We start from the raw sequence: 18,440 nt of genomic DNA, 5'->3' as shown, positions 1-18,440 counted from the left end.
ACAATTTTATTTAAAATTAGAATGCCTATCACAGCACTGAACTCTATATTGATTTTTTTAATAAAGGATAATCCTTTTGCTGCCCTAAGCATCTATGCTTCATATTAATTTGGAATTATGTTAGACTTAAACCTTTAAGATGAGATCTCAGAGACTGAAGAAATGAAAAGGTTAATGTAGATTCTCTTCCCTTCAATACCTATTTTCCTTATTTGTCTCCGTTCCAGGTTACGGAATGAAAGTGCATGCCAATCCCAACCACGGGTAATGGAGACAGAAACTGTTCCAGGGTCCTCAGGGAATGATACAAGGGAAGAACCAAAGTTTAGAACTTCAACACAGCAGGACCTGAACTGTAGCCCACATACTTCCTCCCTTGGAGGCAGTCCCCAGGGAGGCCCACTTCTAGACCTCCAACCCCAACTGAGGTCTGACAAAACAACAAGTAGAAGACATTCAGCTGAGCTCAAAGATGGCAGAGATGACGGTTTGGACTGGTTTGACTTCATGGCACCAAATAAGATAGAACCTAAAAATACTGTTCTCTCTCCTGGTCCCGAAGCAACTAAAAAAAACAAGGCGATGAAAATCTCTAAGAACAAATCTCAAGGTAGGGAAAAGAGTGGGCCAGGCCAAGAATCTGGGCCACTTCTATCACCAGGAGCAACAGGTGGTCCACTGAGGCCAGGAAGTGTGGAGGGTAAAAAGGCCAAAAAGAGAGCACTGGCATCTGAAGCAGCAGTCCCTACTGATGAGCCCGACTCGGTACTGACTCAGCATGTCCCTAGCAGGTTGCTCAAGCTGCGCAAGGAGAAGGCCCAGGTGTCATCCAAAAGTACCACCAGGGTGCCTTCACAGCCCACAGACCCTTCTGCTGCTCAGTCCATTCCTGCACATGGGCCAGAAAAAACACCAGAAATATCCAAAGGAAAGAGATTGAGATCCCTTGCTCAGGAAGAAGAGTCTGAACTTGAAAGTGTTAATCCAGTTCTCCCAGTAGCCAAACTGGCAAAGTTTACTTTCAAACAGAAGTCAAAACTGATTCACTCCTCTGAACAACACAGTCATGCATCTTCTGGCACAAGTAAAATAACAGTTTGTAGTCCTAAAATTCCCCAACATAGAATACGGAGAGAAGCAGCTGTGTCTGTGCAGGGTCCAGAAAAGCTGGCCTCTACCTCAGGAAACAGAAACTTCAATCAGCAACAGAGTGAAACAAAGGAGCTGTTACATCAGCCACCAGAGAAGGATGGATCAAGAGAGGAGAAGGAATGTGGCCCTGAAAAGAGGGTTATTCAGCCTGAGTTGGAGCTTGGGAACAAGACTGGGCATTCTCATCTAACTTGTGAGACAGACAGAAAGGAAGAGGTTTCATCCAGTAAGAAAAGCAACAAGGTTCACGCTGGCACGTTGGCCAAATTGGCAAACTTCTCTTTTACTTCCTTGCTGGAATCCAAATCTGAGTCCCCTCCTCCTCCTGAAAGGAAGAACTGGGGTGAGAGAGGCCCCAGCCCGCCTCCTCCAACCACAGATCCAATGCTTGAGAGTAAAAGGAAATCTTTTCAGCTGCAGGGCTCCGCTGAGAAACTGATTCTTTCTAAAAATTCTCTCTTCACTCTATCAGAGCTAGATGATGAAGCATTAGATTTTGACTGGGATGAAGAGATGAGAAAAAAGCCATAATTGTGGAAAGCTTTCTGATCAAATTCACCTTCCCTGACTCAACATAATACCCTCAGATTATCAGTGTAGTATTTATAAGTGTATGAACTATCATCCATGTCCATTTTGAGTACCATTCCAAATACCAGCTTCCCCATCAAGTTTCATTTTTCAGGTTTATCTTCATGACTTTAAAAAGTTGTCTAATTTGAATAAGAGTGATAACAGCACTCGAAATGAATGGATTGTGCTTAATTTTGCAAATGGAGTATTCTCAAAGATGGTTTTGTTATTTCATCTTTTTTTTTTTTTTTAATGAGGAGGGGCTCATTCCTAAATCCCTTCTTTCCAAGAAAAAAATGCTTCAAAGGTAGCACTCATAAGTCCAAAGGCAGATGAACTCTTCTATTTTTTTCTTTTTTATCTTTACCCAGGATGTACTAAGTATGGTGAATATTTATTATCACTTGGAATTATCATGTGTTTTTCTAATATTACTTTTGTGTTTATTCTCATGCACCAGATTAAATGTGGCTAATACTTTTCTCTGAGAGGTATCCTTACAACTCGATAGCATTCTGAAGATCTGGCACCTAGTCAAATAGTAGGTTTCTGAAGTACTGATCTTTTGAGTTTTCTTTTTTCTTGATCCAACATTATGTGCCTCAGATTCTTTTTTCCTCTCAGGGACCTACCTTTCACACAACCTAAATTATTATGTGGTCAGTAAAAAAGAGTGTATCCTAGTCTCAGCCATACATCATGTCACATGTACCCAAGTGGTTAATATGGAAATGTGATTCCTACCGAGATATGATTCATTTGTCTTTAAAATAAAGCAAATGATTATTTTTGACAGGAATAGATAACTTAAACTCTGTTTTTCTGTGTGCATTTAAATCACTTCTTCCTTTGGCTTCTAGCAGGGTCCTTGGGATTACTTAATTACAGTCTTTCTTTTCTGAATTATGCATTTGTACCATAATGATTGATTCCTTAATTGTCTGAAAAACTTTTGGGCATGAAAATTACTCAAATATATGTACTTTTCTAAGCTTTTACTTCATTAAATTTAGAGAAAGCCAAATTTGGTAAACAAATTTTTCTTAAACATTTCAACATTAATTCAAATATTGACTAATTAAAATTTCTAAAAAAAATTTAAACTATGAGTACAAATTCAGTATTTATAAGTCTTTTGAAGTCTTCAAACATCTCAAACAGCTGATAAAAGATACAAGTAATGATCATAAAATTGACTTACACCTTTTCTAAAACATTAAGATTATAGTGTAAGTAATTTATTATTTCTTTACTTGGTCAGTCACTTCCTATATAGTACAATTCTTAATCTAATGTATTCCTACTCTTTCCTGAGTTTCATTATTCTTCAACAAAGGGGAAAAGAAAGGGTTTGGGTTTTTGACCAGTTGAATCTAGTCTGGATATGGTTGTTGTATAGACAAGAGTAATTCAAACCTGAGCCACAGTGTGGAGCTGACTTTTTATGTTTGAAACTTGGTATATTTTGTAGTAATGACACACATTGGATTTTACATGCTTGACAATACCTAACCTATTGGCTTGTCATTAGGATATTTTGATCTCTTGTTATCATTTAAAATGTTTGTATTCTTTGTTGGGAATCTTCATTCTGTTTCATTTCTTAGTGATAAGAAATTCAGTTTTGTAGTTTTTTAAAATTTTTTATTCTTATTTGTTATATATGACAGCAGAATGCATCACAATTCATATTACACATATAGAGCACAATTTTTCATATCTCTGGTTTATATAAAGTATATTCACATCATTCGTGTCTTCATACATGTACTTAGGGTAATGATATCCATCTCATCCCCCAGCACCACAAAAAACCAAATAATTTTTGTAGTTTTTTCTAGTTAACTTGTCAAGAACATTAAGTAATTCATATTTTAAAATACAGTGTTTAATTGTATCTCTTCCTTGGTCTTTTGTGTGACCACCTGGGCTATTTTCTGTATGGTATTATTTGTGCCCATCATACTCCTGTTATTTATATTAGGCTGACAACATCCTATTATTTGTGCAACTTTAGTACCTATTACGAGGCTCATCTGGCTGAATTATAATTTCTTCTTGCTTATTCTTTGGTGCCTGCCCAGATAGAAATAACCACATATGGCAATATTATAAACAAAATTATTAGCAGAAAAATATTTGGTGTAAACACTCACCTAATTACAAAAAAATAAATAAATAAACTTTTAGTACAGCCTGCTCTTGCATTATGGCCCCTTGCTGTACTTGTATTTGATTCAGACTCACAGCTTGGTCAGTGGTCCCTTTGTGCTGATTCCAGTGTCCCTTTAGCACCCTGATATTTCTGAAAGCATCCATGCTATCTGAGAACAATCCAGACCCACTTTTATTTTTTCCTCCCCCATGTTACAGAATCAGCCAGCCCCAAGGTAGATCTGTTTTCTTTAGAAGTCAGTGGTGTTTAGAGACCAAATTCTGGGTCTCAGAGATACACAAAAGAGTCACTAGTGAGCAAAGGTTCTACCACTGCTATTGGGTCATTCTTAGTGGCTGCAGAATGGAAAATATTTTAATATGTTGAGATCACATTTTATCCTGCTGTGCCCTTCCTTTCTTACATTATGTAATTGTACAACTAAAACAATCTCTCATATGGTCTTTGTGTGTATCAAAGAAACACATAGAGGGAATGTGTAGAATCTAAAAAATCGTATTGCAGACAATAAAGAAAGATGTAAAAAATAACCTTTAATTCCAAATCATCATGCCAAAATATTTTATCACAGGTCATTGGACTCCTTAATATCATTTTAATAATTATAAAATTATTTAAACAATAAAAACTATACTTAATTTTTGTGAGCGAAAAGAGTAGACTTTAAATTGATTATAAAAAATTGACCCTGTAAAAAATTAATCTTCAGTGTATATTTACATTAAAAAGTTAAAAAAGAATTTTATTATTATAATTTCAGTATTCTATAGAGATACAGGCAAACTAAGCAAATTATTCTGATATTTTTAACTCTTTTAGGCTTTTTCTGAAAGCATACCAACAAAATTTTAATAATAAAGACTCATTTTTGGTTAACAAATTTTAATTCTAACCAATTTACATTTTTTTTAATTAAAATGTCAGTTTTTTTCTAGAGCCAATTAGGGTCTTTAAAGAAGTTGTTACTTCCAAAGTACAAAGACAAGTTAATGACAATTCAAATCTACATATTCTTTATGTGCACTTGATCTTGATCTCTTACCCAAATGCTAACCCTCCTGGAAGACCAAAGCTAGAAAAGAGTTTAGGGCAACCACTAGGAGGATTCCTGGAACTCTTAGCCAGACCACAGCATTGAGCAGTCCAGAACCCACCTACTCTGGAATTGGGGTTATTACTAGGGACTACCCAGGACCTTGTGAGCCTTTCAGATAGTTTATCAAGCAACTTAGTTCCAAGCTTAACAACCTCACAGATGGGAGAGGAAGCTGGTGCCGGTTACTCAGTATTCAGAATAACATCTTTCATGTCCGCTTTTCATATTATTAACATCCAAGGGGGATAAAGGGCTCTTGGTTCATGTTAGTACTCTCTCCAATTGGGGTTTTGCTGTAAGTGTCCCATCTGTGTGCAGCATAGTCTCTGAGGTATGTATGGAACCATCACCCACACAAATCCTCTTTACTATCACTAAGAACATACACAGGAAGTGGTGGTCACTCCCCTTATGACACACTCTGTTTTCTTAAATCAACTCTACAGACACACCTCTTCACTTAAAGGCTTAAAAATGCATCTAAGGATAATATTTGTGAAAGTATACTTGACAAACGATGAAGTAGATGAAATAAAAGTGTTGATGTGTCTATGTAAATACTCTAGTGTGAGATATAATACAAGGAAGAAAATATGGTGTGTATATACACACATACTTACACTGGGCCTGATCTTACCACAAAGTAGAGACTAAATTTTCTCTTATGAATACAAATTATTTTTAGACCACTTTTTCTGTTTGGTTGGAACCTTAATGCCTTAACATAGTTGAGCCATGAGAAAACAAGTTATGTTAATATAGAGACAAACATGGCTTAACTTAGGGTTTTCATAATAAATTAAGCCAGTGTTGAAATATTGCTTAAGGTTTCAGATCTAATTTATGTATCAGTTCCCACTGATCAGGTGAATTGGGTTCTAGAATTGGCCAGCAGTAACCTTGTCATGGTCAGTTGTTTCATCCATAAAAGCAGAGGACCAGGCATATTTGAGTCAGTATTATTGAGTTACAAAAAAAGAAAAACCTCAGAAGCTAGCTGAAATAAAAGTAGGTTTGCTGTAAGAATATAGCAGGGAGACTCATTAAGAACAGGAAAGTCTGACTGGATCAATATGGCTGTAGAGCTGGAAAGTCAGGCCTGAAGCTCTTCCCTATGTCTCTCCTGGGTCCTCAAGTTCCCTCCCCACTACTTGTCAGTGAGCTGGCTTCCTGCCCTCTGGAAACTCTGTTGTCTGTGCTTAAGGCTTGTTCACTCCAGGCCCCTATAGCTTTTGATCGACTTTGGAGCCTGGTTCTAGATCTCTCTTAACTTTTCCAAATGAGCACCCATCTCATCTCACTGATTCTGGCTCTGTGCTTTTTATTTCAAAAATCTTGATTTGTTCGCCTTGCTTCAAAATGGAGTGGATGGTGGAATGTGAGTGGCCACCTGGCATAAACCCAACAGCCTGGGCTGTGAATAGAGACAGTCACTTGAGTGGGAAGCAGTGGCTGGCCTGTCTACCACATCCCTTTCTCCAAGGGGTTTTTGGCTACAGGTCCTATAATTCTATAAACTTTATTGATTTTGTTCTACTGCCTGAGTTGAGAGAACATGTTTCTGAAGATATTTGGATCGTCTTTCCCAAAGGAGCCAGGTAAATTGCTAGCCATCTGCAGCCAGGTGATTTCCAGGGACTGTGAACAGCAGCTTCTGGCCATACTCCAAGGGCAGATGAGGCTGCAGACCGCAGAGAACTGTTTATTGTGTCACTGCCTATGGAGCTTCTGTTTTCCTATGCTGAAGTTGCTCATCACAACTATATCAGAGCTGTTAAAAGTACTTAGATGAAAATCAATAGATGAGAGTATGTGAAGGGTATTTCCCTGAAATACATTTAGGAATACTCAGCAATTAAGACACATGTTTACATATCCCAGATTTTTGAACTTTACAATTGTCAACAAAGCAGAGACTAAATCCTCTTTGAGGAGAGGGAAATACCTAAGTACATTAGGCCGCCTTTAATCTTTTTTCAGAACTATTCAGAAGGAATAGTACCAAATAATTTTAAATGGAGAAGTAATGCAATTTCAATATTTAATGATCTCTTTTATCATTGTAGGGAAATTAAACTCCTTTTATAGTTGGAAGGCCTAAGATCATCTTTTTTTAAAAACATTTAATTTTTTAGTTGTGGGTGGACACAATATCTTTATTTTTATGTGGTGCTAGGGACTGAACCCAGTGCCTCACGCATGCTAGGCAACCGTTCTACCGTATCCCCCCCCAAGATCATCTTGAGAGATCTACCATATCTAAGATGATTTGCTGTCTCCTAAGGCTCTCAGTGTGAAGTGGGGAATGACACTGTTGCCTGAGGCACTGTTTTGGTAAGCTTTTTTGCTACTGTAACCAAAAGATCCAACAAGAGCAGTTTTAAAGGAGGAAATGCTTATTTGGCATTCACAGTTTCAAATGGCCAATTCTGTTGCTCTGAGCCCAAGGTGAAGCAGAACATCACCCCAGAAGGGCATGGCAATCAGGAAGCAGAGGGAGTAAGCTGTACTTACCAGGGACAAAATACAAATCCCAAACCTATCTCTTCCAGCTGCACTTGACCTGCCTACAGTTACCACCCAGTTAATCCATACCAGTGAATTGATCCATTGATTAGGATACAACTCATCATCTAATCATTTCACTTCTGAACTGTCTTGCATTGTCTCACATATGAGTTTTTGGGGGATACCTCACATCTAAACCATAATAGGCACACTAAGTCCCTAGTGAGGCTCCTCATGTAGACCTAGAATTAGTAAAGGTGGAAAAAAATAAGAATCTGTATGTACATCATGCTCCATCCTTGGATGAAAGGAGTGATGCCTTCCAGACACCCCAGTAGTTTCTATCCCAGTTAAGGTTTTGCCCTAACTTCTGTGCCAATCTTTCTTTAGCAAGGTTACCAGTGACTTTCAGTGCTATACTCAGTTCTTACCTTTCTTGATTCCTCACATTTGGAGTCTCTCCCTAATTTCCTTGATATGCCCTGGCTTTACAGGACATTGTGCCTGTGGTTTTCCTTCCCAGCCTCTTCTGACCTCCTCAGCTTTTCCACTCCTTACCTGGTTTCTCTTCTCCTGTACCTTTAATGCTTGAGTGGTCTAGTTCTCTTTCATCCCCATCTATTTCTTACATCCCCATTTCAATCTTAGAGTTCTTAATACCCATTCATTAGCTGAAGTTTCATTTCTTGAACTCCACACTCATATCCAACTCCTATTCAATATTTCTACTTGGGTATTTGAGGACATCTTAATTTCAATATCCCAAATAACATACCTGATCTCCCAAAATATACCGCACGGGGTGAGCATGAACATGTTCTACCAACTTACATGTGTTATCCATTTCATTTACACATTCAGAGGCCAAGTGCATGGCTGGTGAGGAGGTCCTTTTTTCAGACTTTATCCATCTCAGCATATTAAATGGAGCTCCATCCTTCCAGTTGCTTAGACCAAAAACTTCAGTCATCTTTGACAATTTACCTTTTATTACCATCTAATCTGTTAGCAGATCCTATGGGATATCAAAAATCTTTACAGAATCTGATCATCTGTTCACTTCTTCCCACATTTGCTGCTAATGCACAGTCCAAGCCACTATTATCTCTTGCCTAGCCACCCACCCCCTATCTGCCTAGAGTCTAAGCACAAAAGTCAGAATGACCCTGTTCATAAGTAAAGTCAGGTCATGTTACTTATTATTTCAAAACTTCCATGAGCTCATCTTACTCTGGATAAAAGCAAAATTTCACATGGCAGTGATCTTTAAGGCCCTACATGGCTGGCTGTCTTCTACCTCTTTGACATAGTATGCCAATTTCCCAGATGTTCTTCCTGTTTCTGCAAAGACATGATCCAGCCTCAGAGTCTTTGACTGCTTACTGTTCCATCTTTGAGGACTATTCTTCCCCTAAATTGCCAAAGAATCCCACCCTCACATTCATTCAGAATGAGAAAATATCATCTCTCAGTGAAGCCTGCCCTGAGTTAAGATTTCAAAATGTCTTCATTTTATCCAATTTTCCAATCCAATGACTTTTTTGTCATCTAACTTACATAAAATTTACTCATTTGTGGCCGGGGTTGTGGCTCAGTGGTAAAGTACTTGCCTAGCATGTGTGAGGTACTGGGTTCAATTCTCAGCACTGCATATAAATAAATAAAAATGAATAAAATTACATTTAGATGTTATGTCCATCAACATCTAAAAAACTGATTTTTAAAAAAATTACTCATTTATATATTGTCTGTTTCTCAGGTGCTAACAAGGGGTGAGGGACACCTGGAAGGGATGGCAGAGGAGACAGCTGAGTTAACAGTTGCTTCCTCCAGATCAGCTGAGGCTCCGACCACAGCTCCTGCCACAGAAGCTACCTTAATGGCACTGCTAGTGACAGAGCCTGGGGTATTCCACTGATATCTTCCAGGACCTATCTGATTGTTGTAGGAGTCAAACTGATAAATTAAATGGAGATTTGAAAATCAACCATGTGCTTGCTTTCGGTATTTATGGGTGGAACTAATTTTTGCCATTTGCTCTGAGATGCTTGTCATTTGAAGGGTGTATGTAAGATGGTTTGTGACTTCTCCACTATGATTGCTTTTGCCCACAGGCCAGGAAACAAGGTGAGCATGCACGTACTCTACCAACTTACAAGTGTTACCCATTCCATTTACACATTCAGAGGCCAAGTGCATGGCTAGTGAGCAGGTCCTTGGACCAGCTGGATCCACTGGGAGGTGGATGCTTTTTAGGAATCTAGGCATTACGTGGCCATGTGCATCTGCTCTACTGGAGGACCATGTTTTGTATAACACTGGGTGTCATTGAGAACTCACCTTGTATCCAGTGGTTCCCAAAATGTTGGTCTACTTCTTTTCCCTCAGTATAGTTACCCAATTAAATATCTATTGGTCCCTGTGGGGAAGGACTAGGGTAATCATTGTCTCACAGACTTGCCAAGGTGTTGCAGAGTGGTTCCTCCTGAGGCCCTGGCCTTTTTTTCCCAGACACTAGGCTCTGGGTCCAAAAAGTGAATCAGTACAGAAGCTAGTCACAGAATTTTGACCCTTTATTATCACAACTGCCTTCGCCTTCTTGTCATTCTTTCTTTTTATTAATCAGTGCATTGTCACCTGGAGGCCTTGTTAAAGTATAGATTGCTGGTCCTCAACCCCCAGATTTTCTACTTCAATAGGCCTGGGCTGAGGCTAAGAACTGGTGGTGTTCTTAACAATTTTCAGGTGCTGCTGCTGCTGCTCAGGGACCGCACTTTGGATTGAGTATTATGTTGCCTGACTCTATCTTGTCTCTAGGGACTCTAGCCATTTCCACAGCCCTCTGTGAGTCAGTTTCCCTCTTGCCGCTCTGACTTTGCTGTTTGTTGAAATATTTTTTCTTGCCTTGTTTTTGACAGTGTGGTCTCCTGGCCTTGATTATTCTGGGATCTTTTCTCTCCATCAGTCATTGGATGAAGGCTGACCCTGAGGAGGAGAAATGACCTTGGGCTAAGGCTCTCTATAGCTGAGGGCAGTCTCAGGAGGGGCATTCAGCTGTGAGCTGTCAGCTACCTACATCCTCAGCAACTGGGGGAAAATGGGTCCATTGGCCTTAATTGGAAATTTGGGTAGTATACCTTACCACCTACCCAGCATCTACCAGCATCTGTCTCAGGGCTAAAACTAGGATTAGAAGAATAGGTGATTGATTTGGGAACAAAAAAAAATAAATAAATTGAGCAATCAAGATAAATATTTTGATGTAGTATTTTTAAAAGTAAAAATACAAAAAATCCACGATGAACAGACTATCAAATTTTAAAATAAAGATCAGTGTTGCTGATTTCTTGTTTTGCCTGAGACTCCATTATGGCTTAGCATCGTATTATCTTCATTAGAATGAGGCTCTGTGAGGGCTGGGGTTGTCTGTTTTGCTCACTGATGTTCTCCCAATAGTTAGAGAGTGCCTGGCATGTAGTAGGTGTTCAATAAATATTTGTTAAATGAGATATTTGACATTTTAAGGAATAGTTAGCATTTATCTGCATTTTCTATTTCCCCTTTCTTTTCTCAGTATTTCTGCACCAACATTTACTGTGCATGAGAGACTGTCTTCACTTTAATGTCCGGAGACTTGGCAGGGTGCAACATGTGATTTAGGGAAAGCACCTGACCAAAATAGAGTGCAGTTTATTACAAAGGGCAGTTTTGAGGTGTGTAGGTTTAAATATATCTTAATTGATTTCATGATGATTTAAGGGATGTATGTAATATGTTCCATTGTACTGACCACAACTTTTATCATTGATAAAAGTTGTGGTCAGTATAACTATAACAGTTTTTGGAAATGTTCTGTATATCCTCAAAAACTGCCCCCACCCCAGGAGCCTGAAGGGGAGCCTCTAGGCTTGGGTTAGCAGATGAAGAGAGCATCTTCTGGGCCAGAAAGCAGTTTTGCAGATGATGTGAGAAAAGGATGTGGCCAGGTCTGCCAGGCACTGACTTGAGTCCCCTCCTTTCTGGAGGGCCTGTCGTCGTCACGCCCCACCTTATCTGCACCCCCAGCTATGTCTAACTTTTTTTATAAGTCAATAAAGGGAACTTGGGAGTCTCTGGGTAGATATAATTATCAGTGGGCTGAAGGCAGCTCTCATTCACTATAGAAAAATGAGATTGCATCCCAGCAAGGCATGGGAGAAACCTCAAGTATCAGGTCTCTGATGTCATCTAAAAACAAAATAAAGAAAAATGAAAACAAACCCCAAACTTTCCAAATGGAAATTTAGCACTGAGAAATTTCAGAATCAGGTGAGCTGTGCGGTTGTCTTCTCATCTCTGGAATAAGAGCCATGCATGGAGATGCCAGGGTATTGAGGTGGTCCTGCCCCATGATGCGTGAGGACTGCTGTCCTCCAGGACACAACACAGAGATTTGAGGAGCGTGGAGGATCATGAGCATATGAAGGATGAAGGAAGTGGACCAAAATTGAGTACCTACTATGTGTTAGGGCATCATTTAGACATTTATATGTGTGTGAGAGATGTATATGAGATATATAGGTAGGTAGGTATTTAGATCTCACAGCAATTCTCACAGGTATCATTAACTGGGCTTTACAGACAAAAATAGGATCAGAGAGGCTTATTAATTTTTCATGGTCACACAGCTAACAATGGACTATGATGGAGCAAGAACTCTTGGACTCCAAGGCCAGTACTCTGTGAACTATATCAAGACACCTTCCAAAAGAAACAACTGTGTTAGGGCAAAGCAGGACAACCAAACTCATCAGGGTCCTTTGTTCATCTTCCATCCAGTCATCATTCACTTCCTGAGATAGAGCTATGCCTGTGGGGCAGCACTCTTCTGGTAGTCACTAGCCAGGGCAATGCCCCAAGCCAAGGGTGGTGCCCTTTCCTCTACCTGCCGTCCCCCACAGCTGCTCACCTAGGGAGGGGAACCCTTATTGCCTCGGCCTTGGTTCAGCACCTAAAAAACAATGAAGTGACACTGCAGGGTTGCTGACCTCAAAACACCAGGCAGGACCATTCCCATGGCTTTGGGCTCTGGGGCACCATCCACCAGGAACATGTGGGCAGTGATGTCCATGGAGGGTGGCAAGGGGGCCGGGCAAAATATTCCTTTATATTTTTCATTAAATATACTCAAACACTTTTTTCACGGACACTTTTTCCTCAGTAAAATGTATTCAGAACTGGACCCTGTATGGGCAGCCTGAAGGTTTTTGTCTGTTTCCTGCTCTTGTCTCTTGAGCAACGAGTGAATGGGCAGCCCTAGAAACCAAATCTAGGTCAGCCGTCCTTTCTGCAACTTCTCACCACTAGGGGGCAGGAAGTGCCTGAAAGAGGAACTTACCGAGGCTGTGAATGCAAAGCAGGAGGCTTGCCTGCGTTCAACTCCATGATGAAAACATTTCTTCAAAAATCAATCTCATCTGGGAGTGGGCCAGGAGAACAGGAGGCTCCTCGGGAGGCGTGCCATTTGATCATTATGGAAAGACTGCCTCGTCTGAAGACTTATAAAATGCCTACCTAAAGGGTCATCCTGCAACAGGGCTTTGAAGCCTTCTGAGCCCTGAGGTCAGGCCCAATTTAAAGAATCAACATTTGATAATGTGATCCTTTGGGAGGTGCTGGGCAGTCACACTCCAAATCCACAAGGTCTTCAGAGGGATTTTGTTCATTAGATGCTTAAAAATAAAATCCCAGAATCTCACACAAGCAGTCCCTGCATATCGGTGATGTATGTTACAGACATCATGATGGAAAGAGCATGGGATTGGGCACCAGGTGGAGACACTGCTCACTAGCTTTGTGACAGTCAGAACCTAAGCTTCTGGATGTCAGTAAAATAGCACACAATCTCCTTTGTGAATGTTCACCAGCAATTACATTGATGGTGTACCTACTATATGCCAGGAACTGTGCTGGGCACTGGGGATATGATGAATGATAAGACAGACATGCTGGGCCTCTGCTCTTGAACATTCCAACCTAGTGAGGATCATCTCTACTGTGCCGACACAGAATGTCAAAGACACTTCATTCACATTAGTTTTTCCTTTCAACCTGTTCCATCCTTTGTTGAGAGCCACAGCCCAAGGGGCCCCAGCAAACTTCCAGCTGCCAGCAAACTTCCAGCTGCCGGCTGATGATTGGCTCACAGCAGCCCCAGCAACATCTAGCTGATTGGCTCCTCTGCGGTGATGTTCATTGAGTTCTTTCCCTGCCCTTTCAGACTGCCAGCTGATGATTGGCTCACAGCGGTCGCAGCAACATCTAGCTGATTGGCTCCTCTGCGGTGATGTTCATTGGGCTGTTTCCCTGCCCTTTTAGACCACGGAGCTGCTCATTGGGGGACTTTTTTGGCTCCGCCCACGTGACCCAGCCAATGGCCTCAAGAGCAGGAGGATTGTGAGAGGTGGTGAGGCTTGTGGTTTTGGGAGAGGCTTGTGGGAAGCGTGGTGGCAGTTGGGCTCTGAGGGTTTTTCCTGAGGAGCTGTTTTGTTTGGCCTGTGTGGTTCTAAAAATAAAGTTCGTTTCTTTTGACAAGTGGCTCCTGAATTGTGCCCAGCCAGACTGCGGCAATCCTTGTCTTCACCACCTGTAAAGTATTGCATTGGAGGGCCAGGTTAAGATTCCCTTTGGCAGAATGGGTTTCTTGAAATACAGAAGAGATTGATTCATACTTGCTTCTTAATCTGCCTTTACTTATCTGTTTGCCCAGCTGTGGTAGGCCTAGGGGATCTCTAACGGATATTTCAGACCACCATGATCTCAGCCACCATTAATTTTGTTCATTTTTATATTGATGCATCATAATTATATGTAATAGTAGGATTCATTATGCCATATTCATACATGCACATAATGGATCAATCTCATTTCTCGGTACCTTCTCTTTCCTCCCCTGATCTGCTTGCTCTGTTCTACTGATGTCCCTTCTGTCATTATCATCATTACAGTCAATATGATTTTAATTAGAGCATTATACATAAAAGTGGGACACAGCATAATTTGATAGTTAATTCCTCAGTACTTCCCTATGCCCTCCCTTCTCTCCCACTCAATCTCCTTCCTCTACTCTATTGATCGTCCTTCTATTTTGATAAGATCCCCTTTTGTATTCCTCCTCCTCCTTCCTCTCCTCCTTTTTTTATCTTTATTTTATTTGCTTATTTTTTTATGTGGTGCTAAAGATCCAACCCAGTGCCTCAGACATGCTAGGTAAATGCTCCACCACTGAGCCACAATCCCAGCCCTCTTTCTCCTTCTTCTTTTGCCTTCTTCCCCCACTAACGCCCTGCCCCTGCCCGCAACTTCTACATATGAGAAAACATTGAACCCTTCACTTTCTTTTTTTTTTATTTTATTTTATTTTTTTATTTCTCCGAGAGTTTCTTTTTTTTTATTTTTTTTATTGGTTGTTCACAACATTACAAAGCTCTTGACATATCATATTTCATACATTAGATTGAAGTGGGTTATGAACTCCCAATTTTACCCCAAATGCAGATTGCAGAATCACGTCAGTTACACATCCACAATTTTACATAATGCCCTATTAGTAACTGTTGTATTCTGCTACCTTTCCTATCCCCTACTATCCCCCCTCCCCTTCCCTCACATCTTCTCTCTCTACCCCATCTACTGTAATTCATTTCTCTCCTTGTTTATTTTCCCATTCCCCTCACAACCTCTTATATGTAATTTTGTATAGCAATGAGGTCTCCCTTCATTTCCATGCAATTTCCCTTTTCTCTCTCTTTCCCTCCCATCTCATGTCTCTGTTTAAAGTTAATCTTTTCTTCCTGTTCTTCCTCCCTACTCTGTTCATAGTTGCTCTCATTATATCAAAGAAGACATTTGGAGTTTGTTTTTTAGGGATTGGCTATCTTCACTAAGCATAATCTGCTCTAGTGCCATCCATTTCCCTGCAAATTCCATGATTTTGTCATTTTTTAGTGCTGCGTAATATTCCATGGTGTATAAATGCCACATTTTTTTTATCCATTCATCTATTGAAGGGCATCTGGGTTGGTTCCACAGTCTAGCTATTGTGAATTGTGCTGCTATGAACATCGATGTAGCAGTATCCCTGTAGTGTGCTCTTTTAAGTCTTCAGGGAATAGTCCGAGAAGGGCAATAGCAGGGTCAAATGGTTCCATTCCCAGCTTTCCCAGGAATCTCCAAACTGCTTTCCAAATTGGCCGCACCAATTTGCAGTCCCACCAGCAATGTACAAGTGTACCCTTTTCTCCACATCCTCGCCAGCACTTGTTGTTGTTTGACTTCATAGTGGCTGCCAATCTTACTGGAGTGAGATGGTATCTTAGGGTGGTTTTGATTTGCATTTCTCTGACTGCTATAGATGGTGAGCATTTTTTCATGTACTTGTTGATTGATTGTATATCCTCCTCTGAGAAGTGTCTGTTCAGGTCCTTGGCCCATTTGTTGATTGGGTTATTTGTTATCTTATTGTCTAATTTTTTGAGTTCTTTGTATACTCTGGATATTAGGGCTCTATCTGAAGTGTGAGGAGTAAAAATTTTTTCCCAGGATGTAGTCTCCCTATTTACCTCTCTTATTTGAACCCTTCACTTTCTGAGTCTAGCTTATTGCACTTAGCATGATGTTCTCCAGTTCCAATTATTTGCCAGTAAACAAAATAATTCCATTCTTTATGGCTGAATAAAACTGTATTGTGTATATGTACTACATTATCCATCTGTCTATTGATGGCTGTTGTGAACTGTGCTGCTATAACCATTGGTATGTGTGTATAACTAAGGTATGCTGATTTTAGTTCTTTTGGATAAATACCAAGGAGTGGGATAGCTGGGTCATATGGTGAGTATTCTCTCTTAAGGAATCTCCATACTTCGTTCCAAAATGGTTGTACTATTTGCAGTCTCATCAACAATGTATAAGTGTACCTTTTTCCCCCACATTCTCATCACCAATTATTGTTATTCATATTCTTTTTTTAATATTTATTTTTTTAGTTTTCGGCAGATACAACATCTTTGTTTGTATGTGGTGCTGAGGATCGAACCCGGGCCGCACGCATGCCAGGCGAGCGCGCTACCACTTGAGCCACATCCCCAGCCTGTTATTTATATTCTTGATGATTGATGTTCTAACCAGAATAAGATGAAGTCTCAGTGGAGTTTCAATTTTGATTTCCCTGATAGCTAAGGATGCTGAACATTATTATCATATATTTGTTGGCCATTGTATTTCTTCTTTTGAGAAATTTCCTTTTAGATTATTTGCCCATTTATGGATTGGCTTATTATTTTTTTGGTGTTAAGTGTCTTGAATTCTTTATATATTTTGGATTTTAATCCTCTATTAGAAAAGTAGCTGGTAAAGATTTTTTCCTATTCCATAGGCTCTCTCTTTGAATTCTTGTTTCCTTCTCTGTGCAGAAACTTAAATTTTATGTTATCCCACTTATTGATTCCTGGTTTTATTTCCTAAGCTTCAAGAGTCTTTTTTCCCAATAAAATTTCCTTTTTATTTTCTTTTTTCTCCACATTTTTTTTATTGGTGTATTATGGTTGTACATAATGATAGGACTTGTTGTTAAATATTCGTACATGCACACAATGTATTAAACTTTAGGAATCTTATTAAGGAAGTCAGTGCCTACACCAATATGTTGTGTTACTACTATGTTTTCTTCCATCAGTTTCATTTCTGGTCTAATTCCTCAGTCTTTGATCCACTTTGAGTTGATTTTTCACAAGGTGAGAGAGATCTAGTATCATTCTTCTAGATAACCAATTTTACCAGCACCATTTTTAAAAAGGGATATCTTTTCTCCAATGTGTGTATGTAGCACCTTTGTGATGGATCAGATAAGTGCATCTGTGTGATTTTTTCTCTGTATCTTCTATTGATCTTCATGTCTGTTTTCATGCCAATACCATGCTGTATGTGTTACTATAGCTCTGTGTATTATTTGAGAGCAGGTATTATGATACCTCCACATTGCTCTTATTACTTAGGGTTGCTTTGTCTGTTCTGGATCCTCCATTCTTCCCTACAAGTTTTAGGACTGTTTTTGTCTACTTCTGTGAAGAATGTCACTGGTATTTCAATGGATATTGCATTAAATCTGTAGATTACTTTTGGTAATATTCAGCTGCCCTTATTGTTTAAGGGGTTTCCCCTACATCTTTGCCCAGGTCACAAACACCAGCTACTCATTTTCTCAGCTTCCCTGGAACACAGACGATGGGTCCTTTGAGGCTTGGTCAGTCAGAATCTGTACACACCCCAGTCTGACTTTCGAGCCAGAGAGACCAGAAAGAGGGAGTGTGGACAGTGCACCTGTGGGAGATTTGTGGCAGAGGTAGGTCTCTTGTCTTCAGGAATAGTTGGTGATGCCCTAGAAAGGCAATGAGTGGTTCACCCTTGCTTGATGGCAGGATTTTGACCTTGGCCCTGGTTGCTTTTAGTTTCTCTTTTCCCTACCTTTGCAAATCCAATTTTCTGATTTTCCCACTGATTCAGTGAGCTACCAATTTCTTTCAGCAAATTCTTTTGTACCTAAATCCATACAGAATGTTCCTTGTAGCTAAGAATCCTGATTGACACAGGATGAAAAACAATTAACATACTCACCCCTGGCCCACAGGAGCTCAGCACACAAATTATTTCAATACAGTTTGTGTAATGAAAGAAAAGACAGTTAGCAACAACTATGCTGAACAGTAAGATCAGTCATGAATACACAGGGCTTCTGGCCACTGCAGAGAGATGAATACATCAACAAGTCTAAAAGTTGATATATAATAGTTCCACAAAACCGTGCAAGAAGTATTGTGTAGGGTGGGATGAGAGGACCAAGGAAGAACACAACCCAGTTTAGATGAGGCAGGGATGCTGCCTGGTTTGTTCTTGTTG

General features: G+C 39.9%; 1 protein-coding gene and 1 long non-coding RNA gene across 4 annotated transcripts in view; one reads left to right on the top strand and one right to left on the bottom strand.

Moving 5' to 3' along the window:
* MCM9 (minichromosome maintenance 9 homologous recombination repair factor) overlaps nucleotides 1–7,861 on the top strand; it is a 90,983-nt gene extending 83,122 nt beyond the window's left edge. For all 3 annotated transcript variants that reach the window (XM_081293928.1, XM_081293927.1, XM_081293926.1), the window contains one exon: nucleotides 228–7,861. In XM_081293928.1, coding sequence (XP_081150054.1) covers nucleotides 228–1,683 — 1,456 coding nt within the window. In that variant the 3' untranslated portion in view covers nucleotides 1,684–7,861. The remainder of the gene's footprint in view (nucleotides 1–227) is intronic.
* LOC308648858 overlaps nucleotides 1–18,440 on the bottom strand; it is a 160,973-nt gene that overhangs the window by 19,392 nt on the left and 123,141 nt on the right. The gene's annotated exons all lie outside the window — the stretch shown is intronic.

Source organism: Spermophilus citellus, assembly GCF_964194105.1.
Source record: "Spermophilus citellus genome assembly, chromosome: 5".
NCBI classification, from domain to species: domain Eukaryota; kingdom Metazoa; phylum Chordata; class Mammalia; order Rodentia; family Sciuridae; genus Spermophilus; species Spermophilus citellus.
Note: the sequence above shows the minus strand (reverse complement) of the source record. Positions and strands in the feature narration are given on the sequence as shown.